This window comes from Moschus berezovskii, chromosome 13 (assembly GCF_049115385.1).
Source record: "Moschus berezovskii isolate FMDL1 chromosome 13, NW_MosBer_1.0, whole genome shotgun sequence".
In the NCBI taxonomy this organism is placed as follows: Eukaryota; Metazoa; Chordata; class Mammalia; order Artiodactyla; family Moschidae; genus Moschus; species Moschus berezovskii.
In genome coordinates, this window is record NC_142472.1 from 73,053,765 (window position 1) to 73,071,977 (window position 18,213).

The 18,213-nt window shown below is 39.6% G+C and overlaps 1 protein-coding gene across 3 annotated transcripts; it reads right to left on the reverse strand.

Moving 5' to 3' along the window:
* Positions 1–2,882: 2,882 nt before the first annotated feature.
* Positions 2,883–18,213, reverse strand: LACC1 (laccase domain multifunctional purine nucleosidase 1). Of its 3 annotated transcripts, XM_088842773.1 has the most exons (8): positions 17,702–18,213; positions 16,544–16,662; positions 15,612–16,217; positions 14,789–14,967; positions 12,869–13,034; positions 10,047–10,272; positions 9,460–9,620; positions 2,883–8,577 (listed from the first exon to the last, which is right to left on the reverse strand). In XM_088842773.1, exons 3-7 carry the CDS (start codon positions 16,162–16,164, stop codon positions 9,461–9,463), a joined length of 1,284 nt encoding a protein of 427 aa, XP_088698899.1. In that variant the 5' UTR covers positions 16,165–16,217; positions 16,544–16,662; positions 17,702–18,213; the 3' UTR covers positions 2,883–8,577; position 9,460. The 3 variants fall into 3 exon arrangements, with proteins under 3 accessions (XP_088698899.1, XP_088698898.1, XP_088698900.1); XM_088842772.1 differs by lacking the exon at positions 16,544–16,662; XM_088842774.1 differs by lacking the exons at positions 16,544–16,662; positions 17,702–18,213 and adding an exon at positions 17,353–17,536.

The following is an 18,213-nucleotide window of genomic DNA, read 5'->3' on the forward strand; positions in this document are numbered from 1 at the left end:
AGTCAGAGAAAAAAGATTCAATTATTCATAGTTAACAAGTAGGATAAACATCACATTTGAGTTAGTTTCCCTTATGTTCCAAGGTCAATGAGGGTCCAAAGAGGGGCCCAGGTATATTATATTTTGTCCTAGGTAAAAGATGCTTACTCCTTAGAAGGAAAGTTATGACCAACCTAGATAGTGTATTAAAAAGCAGAGACATTACTTTGCCAACAAAGGTCCGTCTAGTCAAGGCTATGGTTTTTCCCGTGGTCATGTATGGATGTGAGAGTTGGACTGTGAAGAAAGCTGAGCGCCAAAGAATTGATGCTTTTGAACCGTGGTGCTGAAAAAGACTCTTGAGAGTCCCTTAGATTGCAAGGAGATCCAACCAGTCCATTCTAAAGGGGATCAATCCTGGGTGTTCATTGGAAGGATTGATGCTAAAGCTGAAACTCCAATACTTTGGCCACCTCATGCGACGAGTTGACTCACTGGAAAAGACACTGATGCTGGGAGGGATTGGGGGCGGGAGGAGAAGGGGACAACAGAGAATGAGATGGCTGGATTGCATCACCGACTCGATGGATATGAGTTTGAGTGAACTCCGGGAGTTGGTGATGGACAGGGAGGCCTGGCGTGCTGTGATTCATGGGGTCGCAAAGAGTCGGACACGACTGAGCAACTGAGCTGAACTGAACTGAACTGAAGAACATCGAGCTTGGGGAATTTACTGCTTTTATAATAAGTAGTAAACAAGTCTGTCTTTTCGCCAGAGTGGGATCTCTAACTTATCCCTCAAGGTTGCTTGCTTCAAACTACCCTGATAAATGGTCTGGAAGGGGGAGGGTGGCAGGGAGGAAACAGCAGATGGGGCCTTGTTGAGGTACTTAAGGATTATGGCAGATTGCCTTTCTATAATTTCCACTAATTTGTTCTTTTTTCTTTCTATCCCTTCAGCATTTTGTACATCAGATACCTGTAGTGTGTATAAATTCCATTTAAACTTTTCTCCAAACAAATCATTTCTAGTCCCTTTGACCATGCCTCTCAATAATCTGGCTTTGGGTCCCCTCACCGGTCAGTTCAGTTGCTCAGTCATGTCCGACTCTTTGTGATCCCATGGACTGCAGCACACCAGGCTTCCCTGTCTGTCTCCAACTCCTGGAACTTGCTCAAACTCATGTCCATTGAGTTGCTGATGCCATCCAAAAATCTCATCCTCTTTCGTCCCCTTCTCCTCCCGCCTTCAATCTTTTCCAACATTAGGGTCTTTTCTAATGAGTCAGTGCTTCACATCAGGTGGCCAAAGTATTGGAGCTTCAGCTTCCACATCAATCCTTCCAATGAACATTCAGGACTGATTTCCTTTAGGATTGACTGGTTTGATCTCCTTGCAGTCCAAGGGACTCAATTGTCTTCTCCAACACCACAGTTCAAAAGCATAAATTCTTTGGCGCTCAGCTTTCTTTATGGTTCAACTCTCACATACATGCATGACTACTGGAAAAACCATAGCTTTGACTAGATGGACCTTTGTCAGCAAATAATGTCTCTGCTTTTTAATATGCTGCCTGGGTTGGTCATAGTTTTTCTTCCAAGGAGCAAATGTCTTTTAATTTCATGGCTGAAGTTACCATCTGCGGAGATTTTGGAGCCAAGAAAACAGTCTGTCACTGTTTCCATTGTTTCCCCATCTATTCGCTATGAAGTGATGGAACCAGATGCCATGATCTTGGTTTTTTGAATGTTGAGTTTTAAGCCAACTTTTTCACTCCTCTTTCACCCTCATCAAGAGGCTCTTTAGTTCCTCTTTCCTGTTTACCATTAGGGTGGTATCATCTGCATACCTTGAGATTATTGATATTTCTCTTGGCAATCATGATTCCAGCTTCTGCTTCATCCAGCCCGGCATTTCTCATGATGTACTCTGCATATAAGTTAAATAAGCAGGGTGACAATATACAGCCATGACGTACTCCTTCCCCAATTTGGACCCAGTCTGTTGTTCCATGTCTGGTTCTGTTGCTTCCTGACCTGCATACAGGTTTCTCAGAAGGAAGATCAGGTGTTATGGTATTCCCATCTCTTGAAGAATTTTCCAGTTTGTTGTGATCCACACAAAGGCTTTGGCATAGTCAATAAAGCAGAAGTAGATGTTTCTCTGGAAATTTCTTGCTTTTTACCCTCACCATTAGTATTGCTTTTCTTTGACCTTATACAAGGATTATTTCCCAAAATATGTTATAATGCTCTAAATATTGTCTAATCAATTTATTAGAAGAAAAAAACACTGCTTATTCTAGAAGTATACTTCTATATAGCAACTTGGGATCCCATAAGCTTTTTTGGCAGTCCCATTAATTCTCATTGGAAAACATTGACTTTTCTCATAAACTGCTATTAAGCCATACATTTTTATTCTTAGTCTATTCTTATGCCAGAGGATGAACTCTTCATGTAGTTTTTCATTAATCATTGTATCAGCCAGATTCCATTTCATATAATAGAAAAGGTGAAAGTAAGCTTATTAAGATAGTTTATTTAGAGAAAAGGCAGTTTCTTGTTGTCTGATATTTTGTGAATTATTCCTCCTCATTTATATTAAGTGCTAATATAAATGACATACAACCCTCAAACTCTTCTTTTAAACAAGAGTTTAACAGATTGTTGCTATCTTCTCTCCACTCTCCACACCATGTATGTACAAGAATAAGTTGACATTGTTCCTCTTCTGCTTTAAAAAAAAAGAAAACTGAAACATGTACATATTTTTTCGAAACAGAAATGTTATTTTAAATATTACTAGCAGGGCAATAAATTATGGCTCAATTGAAAACATTCAGGAAAGCAGAGAAAATAGTACAATGCACCCCCAGATAACCATCACTCAGGTTCAACAATTACCAAGATACTGCCACATTTGCATCATGTCCATTTTATTATTACTAAAATATTTCATAGTAACTGGCATATAACACATCAGTTTACTCCTACATAGTACAATAAGGATCAACATAGACATTTTTAACAAGACTGCAATATCATTAACCCCCTAGAAAAATTAATGATAATTCCTGTCATCATTTAATACCTCAACCATATTTAAATTTTTCCCAATTGTCTCAAAAATACATTTTTTAGTTTATTTCTTCTCAATGGAATCAAACTAGGATCACTCACTACATGGGATTGTTAGGCCTAATAAACATACTTTTATCTAGAACAGTCTGCCTTTTTTTTGTAAAATGGTATAGCCAATTTAGTTTTTTAAAAATTTTACTGAAGTGTAGTTGACATCTTGTTTTTGGCTATATCTCCTATCCTTTGTAAAGTTCTTGACCAGTTGGAAACTGTGGATCACTTTTTTACCTCCTCGAATGTGTGGCATCAACTTAATCCTCTCTTCCACATATTTCTCATACATCGATAATTAGCTTGAGGGCACTAATAGACTAAAACACATGCTTAAGGAAAGTGAAGGAATAGGGAAACACTGGTAAGATGTAAATGTAGTAATGAGTGATGCAAAAATAAGGATGAAAATTCAAAACTCAATCGTCACCATAAATAAATCTAATTTACACTCAAATGTTTCTCATGAAATGAGTACCCTTTTTATTGTTGCTATTGTTAGAAAGGACTGTAGTAGTTTGAGCTATTGAATCGGCTAGAAATGTTAATTGCTTAACAAGATACAGTAACTGGACATCCCAGCCTACTGAGAATTAAATAAAAAAGGTTGCTCCAGACACAGAAAGGGCATCGTTCACCTCAGGCCCCTGACACAAACACAGGGGTGTGTGACATAAGCATATCTTTTTCTACAAAGAAAATGCATCTGTGGGGACAGTATGAGAAGTTTGTCTCCACATAACTGACATGTGATCATTGAGTCCAAACTAAATGTATTAAATCCAGAAAAAACAGTACTGGCAGATTTCCTCTTCCTTAGTTACACAATGACCTAGCATGGCACAGTGCATTACTTATAGTAGCTGCCTCATCTTTGCCATCACAAGTAAAGTTTAAAACATTGCCTCCAATGGAAACAGGCATGCTCTAGGCCAGAGTCCCCATAAACACTGCAGTGAGCACAGGGACCACGCTTCTTTACTGCACGATTCACAAAATTTTTATACAGAGAAACCTACGATTCCACTGCATCCAATGTATTTTGTGTGAGTTTACGCTAGGGCAAAGAGGCTATGTATCTTACATGGCACGTAGATATTTCTCATTTACTAATTAGCACACACACAGATCCGTGTCTACATACACAAATACACAGGTAACTGAGTGGAATTCTACAGATTGATGGCATTCTCTAAAAGGTCACATAAAGTAGTAGGATGGATACATTGGAAGGATAACTTCAGGAAAACAGGTGAAAACAAATATAAAATCCTAACTGAGATATAAAGTGGTGTAATTCATATGTCATTGTCCTCTTATTTCCAGCTTCTGAATCCATGGGTATTTTGTTTCCCACATGACGGAGTAAGCTTCTCTGAATTTCCTCCCCCTAATCTACTTACAGAAAAGCAGTTACTGGAGATTCTGTAGAAGTGAGACCCAGGCAGGTGAGGATCCCTAAATGTTTTTATCTACTTGAAAGTGTAAAGAAGTTGTATCTAAAGTAAGAGCTGTACATGTATTTTGTACAAACACATAGGTTAAGATTGGTTCAACTTTATACCAAGAAACAGAACAGAGATACTTGTAAAAAGTAGCAGAGCTGTGACCTCGTCATGGTAAGACCATTTTTTTTTGCATTGCTTTGTAAAGCAATGGAGTATAGCATGACTAGCCACTATGCTACCCCTCAGAATTTCAAATTACAATTAGATAAATTTTAGTTTGACAACTAGTACCTCTATAAAATGATGTCCTGAACTCTGATTTAAAACTTTGATTTACCATCTCACTAAAATGACAACTTGCATTTTCCATGTGCAGTTAGCAGCAATACTGAGATTGAAAACAGAACAAAACTTACTAAAAGTCATCATTGTAGTTACACCCTTTCAGTCCCAGAAACCTATATACAAATGCTTAAACATGAGAGAGAATCTTGTAGAGGCAATAAGACATGACTATTTAACAGTAACAGTCTGTTTCTGAGTTACTGAATCAATACTTCTCACTCAGTAAAATTGCAAGGAGACAACTTCTCTTTATATGCTTTGACATAGATAATCCAAAGTCATAAACAATCAAACATAATTTTTTTCAAAAGTAATCTATTTGGCTTTGGAGTATAATTTCGGTACATAAAGTAAAACATGGCTGCCTAACACTCTGCATTCAACAGACTAATATAGAGCGACAAATTGGAAAATTATCCATCTTTCTCAGTGGAAATATTCTTTAATCTTATTATCATGAAACAAGAGTATTTTGCATGAGTTTGACATTGCTCTTATAATTTGTATTTAATGCCGACCCTGAATTGGAAGACGTGAGGTATTTTTTAAAAGGTATTTATTTTTTAATTGAAGTATAATTGCTTTACAAAATGTTTTCTGCCAAATATCAACATGAATTAACCAGAGGTATACATACGTTCCCTCTGTCTTGAACCTCCCTCCCATCTCCCTCCCCATCCCACCCCTCTAGGTTGTTACAGAGCCCCTGTTTGAGTTTCCTGAGACAAAAAGCAAATTCCTGTTGGCTATCTACTTTACATATGGTAATGTAAGTTTCCATGTTACTCTCTCCATACATCCCACCCTCTCCTCCACACCCCCCACCTGTGTCCATAAGTCTGTTCTCTATGTCTGTTTCTCCACTGCTGCCCTGCAAATAAATTCATCAGTACCATCTCTCTAGATTCCATATATATGCATTAGTACCAGATATTTAGCTTGCCCTTACTTTGAAATGAGGTATTTTATATAAATTTCTCATGAGTTTCATAAAAGAATTAAACAAGGTATCAGGTTGTCACAACCATCCAACACATATCACAGTATTGAAATTATTGTATTGATTGTCACCTTTCACTGGATATTAAAAAAATGTGGGCTACAACTATTTTTTAATCTACCCTAGCACCTCAACAACGGAGAAGGCAATGGCAAGCCACTCCAGTACTGTTGCCTAGAAAATCCCATGGATGGTTGAGCCTGGTAGGCTGCAGTCTGTGGGGTCGCTAAGAGTCGGACACGACTGAGCGACTTCACTTTCACTTTTCACTTTCACACACTGGAGAAGGAAATGGCAACCCACCCCAGTGTTCTTGCCTGGAGAATCCCAGGGACGGGGGAGCCTGGTGGGCTTCCATCTATGGGGTCACACAGAGTCGGACACGACTGAAGTGACTTAGCAGCAGCAGCACCTCAACAAAATTTTGACTGAGTATAAGAATAATGATATTAACAAAAAGTTGTAAAATTTTAATTTAGATAGCTTTAACTGTAAAATCTGAAATGAGATTTGGGGTCACAAGACATAGGTTCAAATCTTACTTTATCACAATTTATGTGATTTCAGTCTCTAACTCATCAAGGGTCATCTGAATAAAAGGAATAGCACCTGACCTATGTACTTCAGAGTACCTGTAAAGGTAAAATGAGGTAATGGATGAGAAGTACCAAACAAATGTAATTTTCTGCATATTCAGGTAAGAAATATATGAAATAAGAAATCCTTTTAAGGTTCATTGTGACAAAATTCATGTTAAAAATATGTATACCATTTTCCCAAGTGAAAACACCTTAACCCTTCTCTTCAGCCTACACATACACTTAAAACTACTCATTCCCCCCTACACAGAACATATATATATATAAACCCCTTATATCAAAATACAGCCCCTAGTGTTTTACGTTCTCTGGACTTCCCTGGTGACTCAGATGGTAAAGCGTCTGCCTACAATGTGGGAGACTCGGGTTCAATCCCTGGGTCGGGAAGATCTCCTGGAGAAGGAAATGGCAACTCACTCCAGTATTCTTGCCTGGAAAATCCCATGGGCGGAGGAGCCTGGTGGGCTACAGTCCATGGGGTCCCAAAGTTGGATACCACTAAGCAACTTCACTTACTTCAATAAATACTAGCAAAGTAGAGTTGACACTGGTGCATCTTCTTCCTCAAAGCACTGAAATCACCACAACGACCACAGAACAGCCTCAACACAGTTATTAATCTACTAGTTTCTTCTTGTGTTTTGGCTGCAACCAGCAGGATGATCCCTCCCACCCCTGGCCAGGGATCAAATTCAGGCCTCCGCAGTAGAAACACCAAATCCTAACCACACCACCACCAGGGAACTCCCTGAAGATTTCTTTTTCTGGCTTCTCTCCCCAAAATGACTGTGTATTTTTTATTCTAGATTAATCTTTTTTACTGGTTCAGTTTCTGGCTCTTCAAATCCAGGTGTGAAAGGTTTCATCCTTGGACCTCGTTTTGTCTCACTCCGTGTTTCTGTGAAGATGACCCAGCCTATTCCAGTAGACCCAGGTACTATTTCTTTCTTCCTGGCTCCTTCCCAGGTTCCAGGTCTCTGTAACTAATTGTTGACCACATATTTCCATCTGGAAGCACTTCAGTCTATGCGTCAAATTCATTATTCCTCCCGTGTCCCAAACCTCCTCCCTATCTTTGCTGCCACTCCAGGCAGTCATCAAGCAGAAACTGTGGAGTAATCAAGGATTTCCCCACTGGTCCTCACCTCTCACCTCCATGCTCTACAACAGGATCTGCAGATTCCGTCTCTGAAATGTCATACTGTTTCATTTACTCTCATCTCAATTTTAATTTCTACTGCATTCGGGCTTCATTATTTCTTTTTTAAAGTATTCTGATTGCCTCTTAACTAATCTCAGTCTCTCACCAATCCATCCTGTTAAATATAATGCCAAGGACATAAAAACACTCCCCTATTTTCCATGCCTACTCTTTGTCTGGAAAATAAACTCCAAACTCTTTGACACAGCATTCAAGACCCTAATTTGTTTCTAACCTGTTTTTCCAGTAACTCCTACCCACACCCTTCTCTTTCTAGAACACTTTCAATTTCATGCCCTAGTTTATGGTATTCCCTTAACCTGTTATGGTTGTTCTTTGTGAAAAGTCTATATGTCTTTCAGATCCATGTGACAAGTCATTTTCTCTGCAATACCTTCTCCAGTCTGCGTTCCAGATAGAATGAATCCTCCTTCTCCTGTACTCTTCTGCTATTAAAATTAAACTAAAGTGTTACAAGTGTGTATCTCTTCCGCTGCATTAGACTCAAAGGGAAAAAGTATTGCTCATCTTGATTTCATCTATGATTCACAGAATGCTTGACAAATAGAGGATACCCAATAAATACTAAACTGAATAGACTTATTCCTGATGTATGTAACAAATACAGAGGACAAACTTTAAGAATAATTCTTATCTGTATAACATACAAACTATATCATACTGATTTTGTGTCAGTTATTGTTAAAATCAATAAATCATTTGGCTTTGGATAATAATGATAGTATATCTGAAAGATGAATTATTCATTGTAATCCTTTTGGTTTTAAGTATATCAAACAGCTACACTTCTCTCTTACAGTTGGTTTGGAAGGAAGCGGGAAATAGTTATGCAAAAATCCAGTCAAGTATCTGTAAAAATACATAGAAATCAAATATGAGGCCATTAGTAGTGCTATTAAAAGGATCACTAAATTTATTACAGTCTTTATATATTATAGAGTTAAAGACATTGTAAAGACTAAAAATAATATTCAGTTAAAATAACCTTAAGGAAAATCAGATATATGCTAAAGAGTCAGTGCCATATCACTATCACAAAATTTTGTGTAACAAAAAAAAATCCATCTCTAAGAAATACTAATTTAATGAAATTACACTCAATCCTGCTCTATGACTGTAGTTCAAGTGTCAGCAAACTATACCCTGTGGACCAAATCTGGCCCCTCACTTGTTTTGTCAACAGAATTTTACTGAAGTACAGACATATTCATTCATTTCTGCTTCAAAAGCAGCCTTGTACAGCTGAGACAGAGACGATGTGTCCCACAACACCTAAAATGTGTACTATCTAGACCTTTAAAAAAATTGACCAACTCCTGCTACAGATAATCAGTTGGAAGTTTGGTTGTAAAACTAGGCTGGTCTGTGTATGTATTATTACTCTAAAATTTAGGTTTTTTATGCAAGGATTTCTTCTTAAAACTCAAAAGAATTTAAAAAATTATAAAGATGTTATGATAAAAATAGAAGATGTCAAGTATATAGGAGAGTTAAATGGCACACAAAAAGGATTTTTTAATGAAAAATTGTTTTATACTCTTATACTGCCCTTATACGTCACTGAAAATGAATTGTTCTACCATTATTGTTTCACTAAAAAGTAGAAAATTAATTCTTCCTACAGGAATAAAGGAGTGAAGTTAAATATAATTATTTTTCAAAATGAGGGGAGGGAAAGGTGGAAGCAGGGAAGAGAAGGGAGGAAGAGCAGGGAGAGAGAAGCTACTATACCTCATTCTCTAATTGAGATGAAGCCAATCTGTGTACCAAAGTTAGGGCCATCTCGGACATGGGAAAAAAACTTGTCAGGATGACAAGACGTACAGAGGTTGAGATCCTGGTTCTGGTCCTGAATATTCTGTGGTAGAATTCCTCCCCGTTCTAGAAGAATCCTTAGGATAAAGATTTTTCGAAAGACAGAAAGTTTACTTTACCAACAGACAAAGCAATATGGAAAAAGCATTGATATTAGTATAAAGGAACTCTGGGAAAGATCTGCTTGGAACAATGCAAGCTGTCGTTCAGTTACAGAATAGGAACACAACAGGAAATGGTAGATTTCACCCTTACAGTTCTGAACTGAAATCAATCGTAATTGTTGTTTAATCTCTAAGTCCTGTCTGACTCTTTTGTATCCCATGGACTACAGCCTGCCAGGCTCCTCTGTCCATGAGATTTCCCAGGCAAAAAAACTGGAGTGGGTTGCCATTTCCTTCTCCAGGGAATCTTCCCAACCCAGGGATCAAACCCACATCTCCTGCATTGGCAGGCAAGATCTTTACCACTAAACCACCAGGGAAGCCTGAAATCAAACATACCTAGTGGCTTTACGGATGTCAACATAGGGATCTGGTGAGTCAAACAGCCGTACACATCCAGGATCAAGATTATGAAATGACTCTGCTGATTCCCTTGGAAGAGTAAAACAGCACGGTCCGACTGAAGGCCCCAATACAACAATAATGTCTTCCAAACTGCAGCCATATTCTGTTCTCATAGCGTTCACTGTAGCCATAGCAACACCTAACAAGGTACCTCTCCAACCTAGTAAATAGGAAGAAAGAGAGAGAAGCAAAGTCAAAACACAACAAAATGTCATCTTAATTTATATCTAAGTTAAAAATGAGCAGGGTCAGTTTATCTATTTTTCTAAGGGTCCTTTCCCCTTAGTTATTGTGAATAATTTCTGTTTTGAGCATGGGTGTGTAAATATCCTATTGACATCCTGCTTTTAATTCTTTGGATATATGTTCAGAAGTGGAACTGTTGGATAATATGATAATTCTATTTAAAACTTTTTGAGGACCCATCACACTGTTTTTCATGGCAGCTGCATTATTTTATACTCCCACCAATAGTGCATCATGGTTTCCCTTTCTCTTCACCAAAACTTATTTTCATTTTTTAAAAATATCAGTCATTCTAAGGGATGTAAGGTGATATCCTGTGGTTTTGATTTGCTTTTTCCAAATTAGTGATGTTGGGCATCTTTTCACATGTTTACTGGCCATTTGCATATCATCTTTGGAGAGAGATCAACTAAAGTCCTTTACCCATTTTTCAATCAAATCTTTTAGTTTTTGTTGTTGTTGAACTATAGGTTTTCTTTTTGTATTCTGAATATTAACTCCTTATTAGATGTATGAACTGCAAATATTTACTCTCAATCTGTTGGGCTGACTTTTCACTTTGCTGACTGTGTTCTTTGATGCACAGAAATTTTTGTTTTTGATAAAATCCAACTTATCTATTTTTACTTCTGTTGCTTGTGCTTTTGGTATCATAGCTAAGAAACCATTACCTAATCCAAGATCACAAGGATTTACACATACTTTCTACTATAATTTTTAGTTTTAGCTCTTACATTTAGATCTTTGATCTACTTTGAGTTAGTTACATATGACATAAGGGTCCAACATTGTTCTTTTGCATATGCCTATCCAGTTTCCCCAGTACCATTTGTTAAAGAAATTGTCCTTTCCCCATTGTATAGTCTAGGTACTTTGTCAAAAATCATTTGACCCTAATCAAGAGTTTGCTTCTGGAATGTCTATTCTATTCCATTGCTCTATTGTCTTTATGCCAGTACCATACATACTGTTTTGATTATTGTAGCTTTATAATAAGCTTTGAAATCAAGAAGTATGAGACATCTAACTTTGTTGCTTTTCAAGACTGTTTCATTTATCTTTGATAATTTTAAATTTAATGTTTCAAAACCCAGGAAGTAACAAATAATATTTGCATTTTATATCCAGGAACTAAGACTCAAATTTTAAATAACTTTTGACAATGTTAAATAGTAAACCTGACTTCTAGACATTCAATTCCATTACTTTAATTAGATCAAAACAAACAAAAAACCACTTTCTTATTTGTCTATAGTCTAAAATGCAAAGTAGTCATAGATTTACAAGCAGAAGATAATCCAAAAGATCACTTCCTCATTTTACATAAGACTCATTCAGTTCAGTTCAGTTCAGTCGCTCAGTCGTGTCCGACTCTCCGCGACCCCATGAATCACAGCACGCCAGGCCTCCCTGTCCATCACCAACTCCCGGAGTACACTCAAACTCATGTCCACAGAGTCGGTGATGCCATCCAGCCATCTCATTCTCCGTCGTCCCCTTCTCCTCCCGCCCCCAACCTTTCCCAGCATCAGAGTCTTTTCCAGTGAGTCAACTCGTCTCATGAGGTGGCCAAAGTATTGGAGTTTCAGCTTTTACCACTGGATAATCTAAATAGTATTTTTAAAAAACCTCCAGCAAACAAAATTCCAAACCTTAACAAACATAGAACCTAAAAATTCTTTATTCTTATTTTCAGAGAATAGTTAAAGCTAATCAACTATAGCATGTTAAACTAAATGAATTTTCCAAACATATCTTTTTCTTATCTTCACACTCGCTGCTGCATTTTCAAAAACACCTTCTGTACATGTCTAACCTTCCTATTCCCTACTACCTAGACTTCAAGGGTAGACTTCTCAAACCAGAGACAATACAACTCAGTACAACTCCCTGGGAGTGTTTTGAAAAGCATAGAGGCTTTTCTTTTTGGTTATTACAAGTATAACTGGCATTAAGAATTCTGAAAGCAAGCAAACTTAGTCTGCAATGTAAGACTATCTTGCCCCAAATGTTAATAACACTCCTGCTGAGAAACATTGGTACCTAGCCAAATCTTACAAATCTCCCAGCAATCAGCTTAGGTAACTGCTTTCTTTAGGGATTATACTCTGAGTCATATAATTTGACATAAGAACGCCTTGTATCTGCTCCTGACCTAAGAGTCTACTAGCTGTCTTCTATCTTTACACTTATCACCATGGGTAGTAATTAACTATTAATGCTGGGAAAGACTGAGGGCAGGAGGAGAAGGGGATGACAGAGGATGAGATGGTTGGATGGTATCATCGACTTAATGGCCATGAGTCTGAGCAAGCTCTGGGAGATGGTGAAGGACAGGGAGGCCTGGAGTGCTGTAGCCTGTGAGGTCACAGAGAGTTGGACCATTACTTACAGAATGAACAAAAACAACGTCTGTCAGAAAGAAATGATAACTTTTATAATTTGGGGAAAAATTATAACTCTCCCCCAAAATTGGTAAAAATCCTAGGTGCTTAACTAAGTACACTTACCAGAGTGAGCAACCCCACATGCTTTTTTGACAGGATCTGCAAAAACTATTGGAATACAGTCAGCACCAAGAGCTGCTATTGTGACTCCTCTTTGATTTGTGGTGATTCCATCATAAGATTCAGGCTCCTTCCTTCCCATAATCCAGACATCATTGGCATGATCAGTCTAATACCAAAGATATGAAATAAAAATGCTTTTAAAATAGAATTTCTCATACCATAAGCTTTTCTGAAAGTATGTATTTTGTTCATAATTATATAACCAATTTAAGGTTACTAGCATTCCTTAAATACATCAGGTCCATATGTATATAATAACAAATTTACTTAACTCTAGGATATGATAATCTCTATGTATTTTCCTCAAAGGAAAGCAGACTCCAACATTTAAAAAAAATCAAAATAGTACTGATGAACCTATTTGCAAGGCAGGAATAGAGATGCAGACGTAATGAACAGACTTGTGGACACAGCAGGAGGGCAGGGAAGAGAGGGTGGGATCGGTTGAAAGAGTATTGACATATACACACTTCCATGTTCACTGGAAGGACTGATGCTGAAGCTGAAACTCCGATACTTTGGCCACCTCATGCGAAGAGTTGACTCATTGGAAAAGACCCTGATGCTGGAAGGGATTGGGGGCAGGAGGAGAAGGGGAACAACAGAGGATGAGATGGCTGGATGGCATCACCAGCTCGACAGACATGAGTCTGAGTGAACTCCGGGAGTTGGTGATGGACAGGGAGGCCTGGTGTCCTGTGATTCATGGGGTCGCAAAGAGTCGGACACGACTGAGCGACTGAACTAACTAATGTGTAAAACAGATAGCCAATGGGAGGTTCAAAAGGGAGGGGATATATACATACTTATGGCTAAATCACATTGTTGTATGGCAGAAACCAACACAACATTGTAAAGCAATTATCCCCCAATTAAAAATAAATTTAAAAAAATTCAAGATGGTCCATCCATCATGAACACCCCTCACTAGAGATGGGTTAATCTTTAACTGCAGTAGTTGTTCAGTTGCTCAGTTGTGTCCAACTCTCTTCGATTTCATGGATGGCAGCACACCATTCGTCTCTGTCCTTCATTATCTCCCAGAATTTGCCCAAACTCATGTCCATTAAGTTGATGATGCCATCCAACCATCTCATCCCCTGTCACCCTCTTCTCCTACCCTCAATCTTTCTCAGCATTAGGTTCTAAACCTAACAGCAGTACCTTCCACAAAGTACTAACTGACTGAAAGAAATTAAATTTCCAAATCAATAATATTTTTACTTTTCCTGGAGTCAGAGATATCTAGAATTCTGTAAGAAACAATTATCAGTTGTACCCTAGTTCCTCCTACTGTTGATATAGAAAACAATGGCTTTTCTCTTCCACCTTTCAGGAAACTTACCTCTAAATCGAAAAGGCAGTGGTACTATACTCTGGAGCTTTCCTTGTGGTTCCGTGGTAAAAAAAAAAAAACAAAACTCACCTACCAATGCAGGAGACTCAGGTTTGATCCCTGGGTCGGGAAGACCCCCTGGAGAAGGAAATGGCAACCCACTCCAGTATTCTTGCCTGGGAAATCCCATAGACAGAGGAGCCTGGTGGGCTACAGTCCATGGGGTCACAAGAATCGGACACAACTTAGTGACTAAAAAACAACTGAACTTTTAGATGTAAGGAGTTCCAGATGTGTGTATGTGTGTGTGTATTATATCATAGAATTGACCTTGGAATATGATATGTATCTCTAAGAAAAATAATCACAAACATTATCCCAAGTTTTAGATAAAACATTAGCCTACAAACATTAAATAGTTTATTTAAAGTCCATACAGTCACTGGCAGAGTCAAGAATATACTTTATTTTTATTTTTTTAAGAATATACTTTAAATCTTCCAAAATATGAAACAAAATTGTACCTTTATTTGGTAAAATTTATTCGCGTTAAATCCTGCAGCATTCCCCAACCTACGCAGATTTTCTTGAACAACAGCCTTGGGATCTCTCCGTTTGGAACTACTGAAGAGATTGAATGAGCTAAGAGTTGGTATGTAAGATATCCCACCTGTTCTTGTAGTAAATCCATGTATGAAAGTATCTGTTGAGGATAAACAACGAAGATTAAAACCAGGCTGTACAAAAGACTATAAAGCCTTACAAGCCCAGTCTCTCATTGAGACTTTCCCTAATAACCTCACCCTGCATTAGTCTATCCAGCTTCCAATTTCTACAGTTCTTTATAGCTTCATCTGTTCTTATGACAATGTTTTGAGTTTGTTTTACCTTCCCAGTGGGATTACTGCTCTTCAAAGGGTATCTTTTTCCCATTAGTTTTTGTTATCCCAATAGCATACAGCTCACAGTAAATATCCTTTTACTAATAAGTGAGATTGACTGTTTTAAATTTCACTCTTCTGTGAAGGCACCATGGAGTTAACGTTTCAGAATTTCTTAGTAGTAAATGCTTAGGGTCATAAATCTCATTTAAAACCAAGGCTGGGGGATTTGTCTTAAAGCTGAATTTGCATAAAGCAAATTTATTTAGAGTGGCTTTGAAGGGACTATCCCTTCACACTTGTGACTCTATAAGGCTGTCCATGACACTCCCATGTTGTAACTGATGCTAAGGAACATATAATCTCACATTAGTCTACAAAAGAAACAAGGAAAAGAGGTGAACAACATGTAAAGAAAGATTGGCTTTTCATATTCAAGTAAAACAACTGATAGTGTTTAACATACCTGGGATCAAAGGAGATGTGATAATGGTTAATTCTCCCTTCAGTGCTGGCAAACTTCTCAAATATGTTTCTATTTCATTCTGGATTGCTTCTAATTCTTGAGCTGTGATTATGTTTACTTCAGTAGACTGTTTCAAAAGACTTCCCTTCAAAGTCATCTGTAAATCTTCAAACTCAAAATTGTAAACATCAGTAAAGAGTTGATCAATGAAAGCCTTCATTAATGTCTTCCGGTGCACAGGCACAATTACCTTAATGCAACTCAAATTTTTTTCATCAACTTTTTGTTTAATTGTATACAAAGAGGCAGCTATGCTGGGATTGCTAACAGTCTCAAATTCTCTCAAGAGAGCTGATAATCCATTGCCGGTCTCTAATTCACAGTTATCATTGTCACAGCTGATGTTACTACAACACATTATGCAAAAGAACTTGGCCTTGGCACCATGGTGGTATCGGACCGCATTCAGTGTCTTTAATAATGTCTGATGACAGCTTTTCTGAGAGTTCAGTTTCAAACCAAAGAGATCAATCAACACTGCTTCTGCCATCATTCAATTCTGTACAAAGTTCTTTCAATGAAGTTTGTGTGTCCCCCAAAATTCACCTGTAAAGAAAAATTAGCATAAGAATGCAAAATGTATGGATGTGAGAGTTGGACTGTGAAGAAAGCTAAGCGCCGAAGAATTGATGCTTTTGAACTGTGGTGCTGGAGAAGACTCTTGAGTCCCTTGGACTGCAAGGAGATCCAACCAGTCCATTCTAAAGATCAATCCTGGGTGTTCATTGGAAGGACTGATGCTAAAGCTGAAACTCCAATACTTTGGCCACCTCATGCGACAAGCTGACTCACTGGAAAAGACTCTGGGAGGGACTGGGGGCAGGAGGAGAAGGGGACGACAGAGAATGAGATGGCTGGATGGCATCACCTACTTGATGGACATGAGTTTGAGTGAACTGCAGGATTTGGTGATGGACAGGGAGGCCTGGCGTGCTGTGATTCATGGGGTTGCAAAGAGTCGGACACGACTGAGCGACTGAACTGAAATGAACTGAAGAATGCAAAATTATATCAATATAATTATAGTTACAACAGAAACTTGTGGATGGGTAAAAAGAAGAATTGCATTGATTTAAAAATCTAACCAGAAGAGTGAGCCTGGACTCCTCCCAGACAAGCTAATCCACTATTTATCAGAAGAGAACCATGACAATGAAAGCAAAACCAGCTCTTAATTCATCTTGTGAATGTACTGTACATCTTTCCAGTAGAACAACAGGTTTGGTTTTGTTTTCAGGTAGTAAATTTTAAGTAGGGAATTACTTATTGACTTAGAGGAAGTCCTGTTTTTTAATTACAGGGTGTCAACGTATCATTGATATATCACTAATCCTGACATGACAGGCTTGTTAGGTCACATCCCTTCCTACGAAATACCTGGGCCTTAAATTCAATAAAATTAAATGGAGTTGCTTTTAAATTTTTTTTTTCCAGGAAAAGTGTATTTCCCTGTCCCCCCCACCCCGCCGCCGCTCCGCCCAGAAACAGACTCACAGATATGAGCGGTTACCAGCAGCTTGAGGGAACAGGGGAGGGGCAAGATAGGGGTAAGGGGATTAAGATACAAACCACTATGTATGAAATAAATAAGCTACACGAATATATTGCACACCACAGATAATACAGCCAGTATTTGAGAATAACCTTAAATGGCGTATAATTTATAAAAATGTTGACTCACCATGTTGAACCCAAAATTAATATTGTAAATTAACTGTACTCAATTTTTTAAAAAAATCCGTTTTGAAGGTTAAGAGCAGAGATGACCGAGAGGTTTGCCTCCAGGATTCACGGGTATGGCAACACCTCGCTACATTAGCACTCCGTACTCGGTCCCTTCCTGAGTCCAACGGTCACGCAACTGCCGTTTGGATCACGTGCGCCCCGCCCCGCCCCTGCTCTCCTCACCCCGCGCTGCACTCACGCGGTTTCTCACCCCATCCCCTGCCCGCCCCTCCGCGCTGCCGCTCGGTCTCCGGTGACCCCCTCCGGTGCCAGCCTCTGCCCCACCTAGCCCGCGCCCTCCGCACCGAGTAAGGCCGCACGACAGACGCCTCGGCCACCGCCCGGTCGACGCTCGGCCCCGCGGGTCGGCCGCTGCCCACATGCCGGGCCCTCGCCCCTGCGGGCCTTGCTGACGGTGGGGCGCACACTCGAGGCCGTCGTCCGTCACTTTCGGTTGCACGCCCGGCGGCGAGCCAGGGCTCTGAGGCGTCTGCCGGCCCCGGTCCTGAGCCTGAACGAGACCCAGAGGCCGCGAGCGTGCGCCCCCGCAGTCCTCAGCCGGGTCCCCGCCGCTGCGAGGGCGGCGCCCGTCCCGCCTCAGCCGCTGCACCCGCTTGACTGCGGACGGGGCACCCGCCCCGCATCCACCCGACGGCTGCGGAGCCCGGAACGGGGGGCCGGTGGCGGGAGCGACCCGGGGGGCGGACGCGCCGGAGCGTGGGGAGCCGTCAGCAGTTCCGGGTCCGGCGGCCGCCAGCCCGCATCCGCCGCGCGGCTCCTGGAGGAGGAACGGGAACCGAGCAGCGGACGCGCGGAG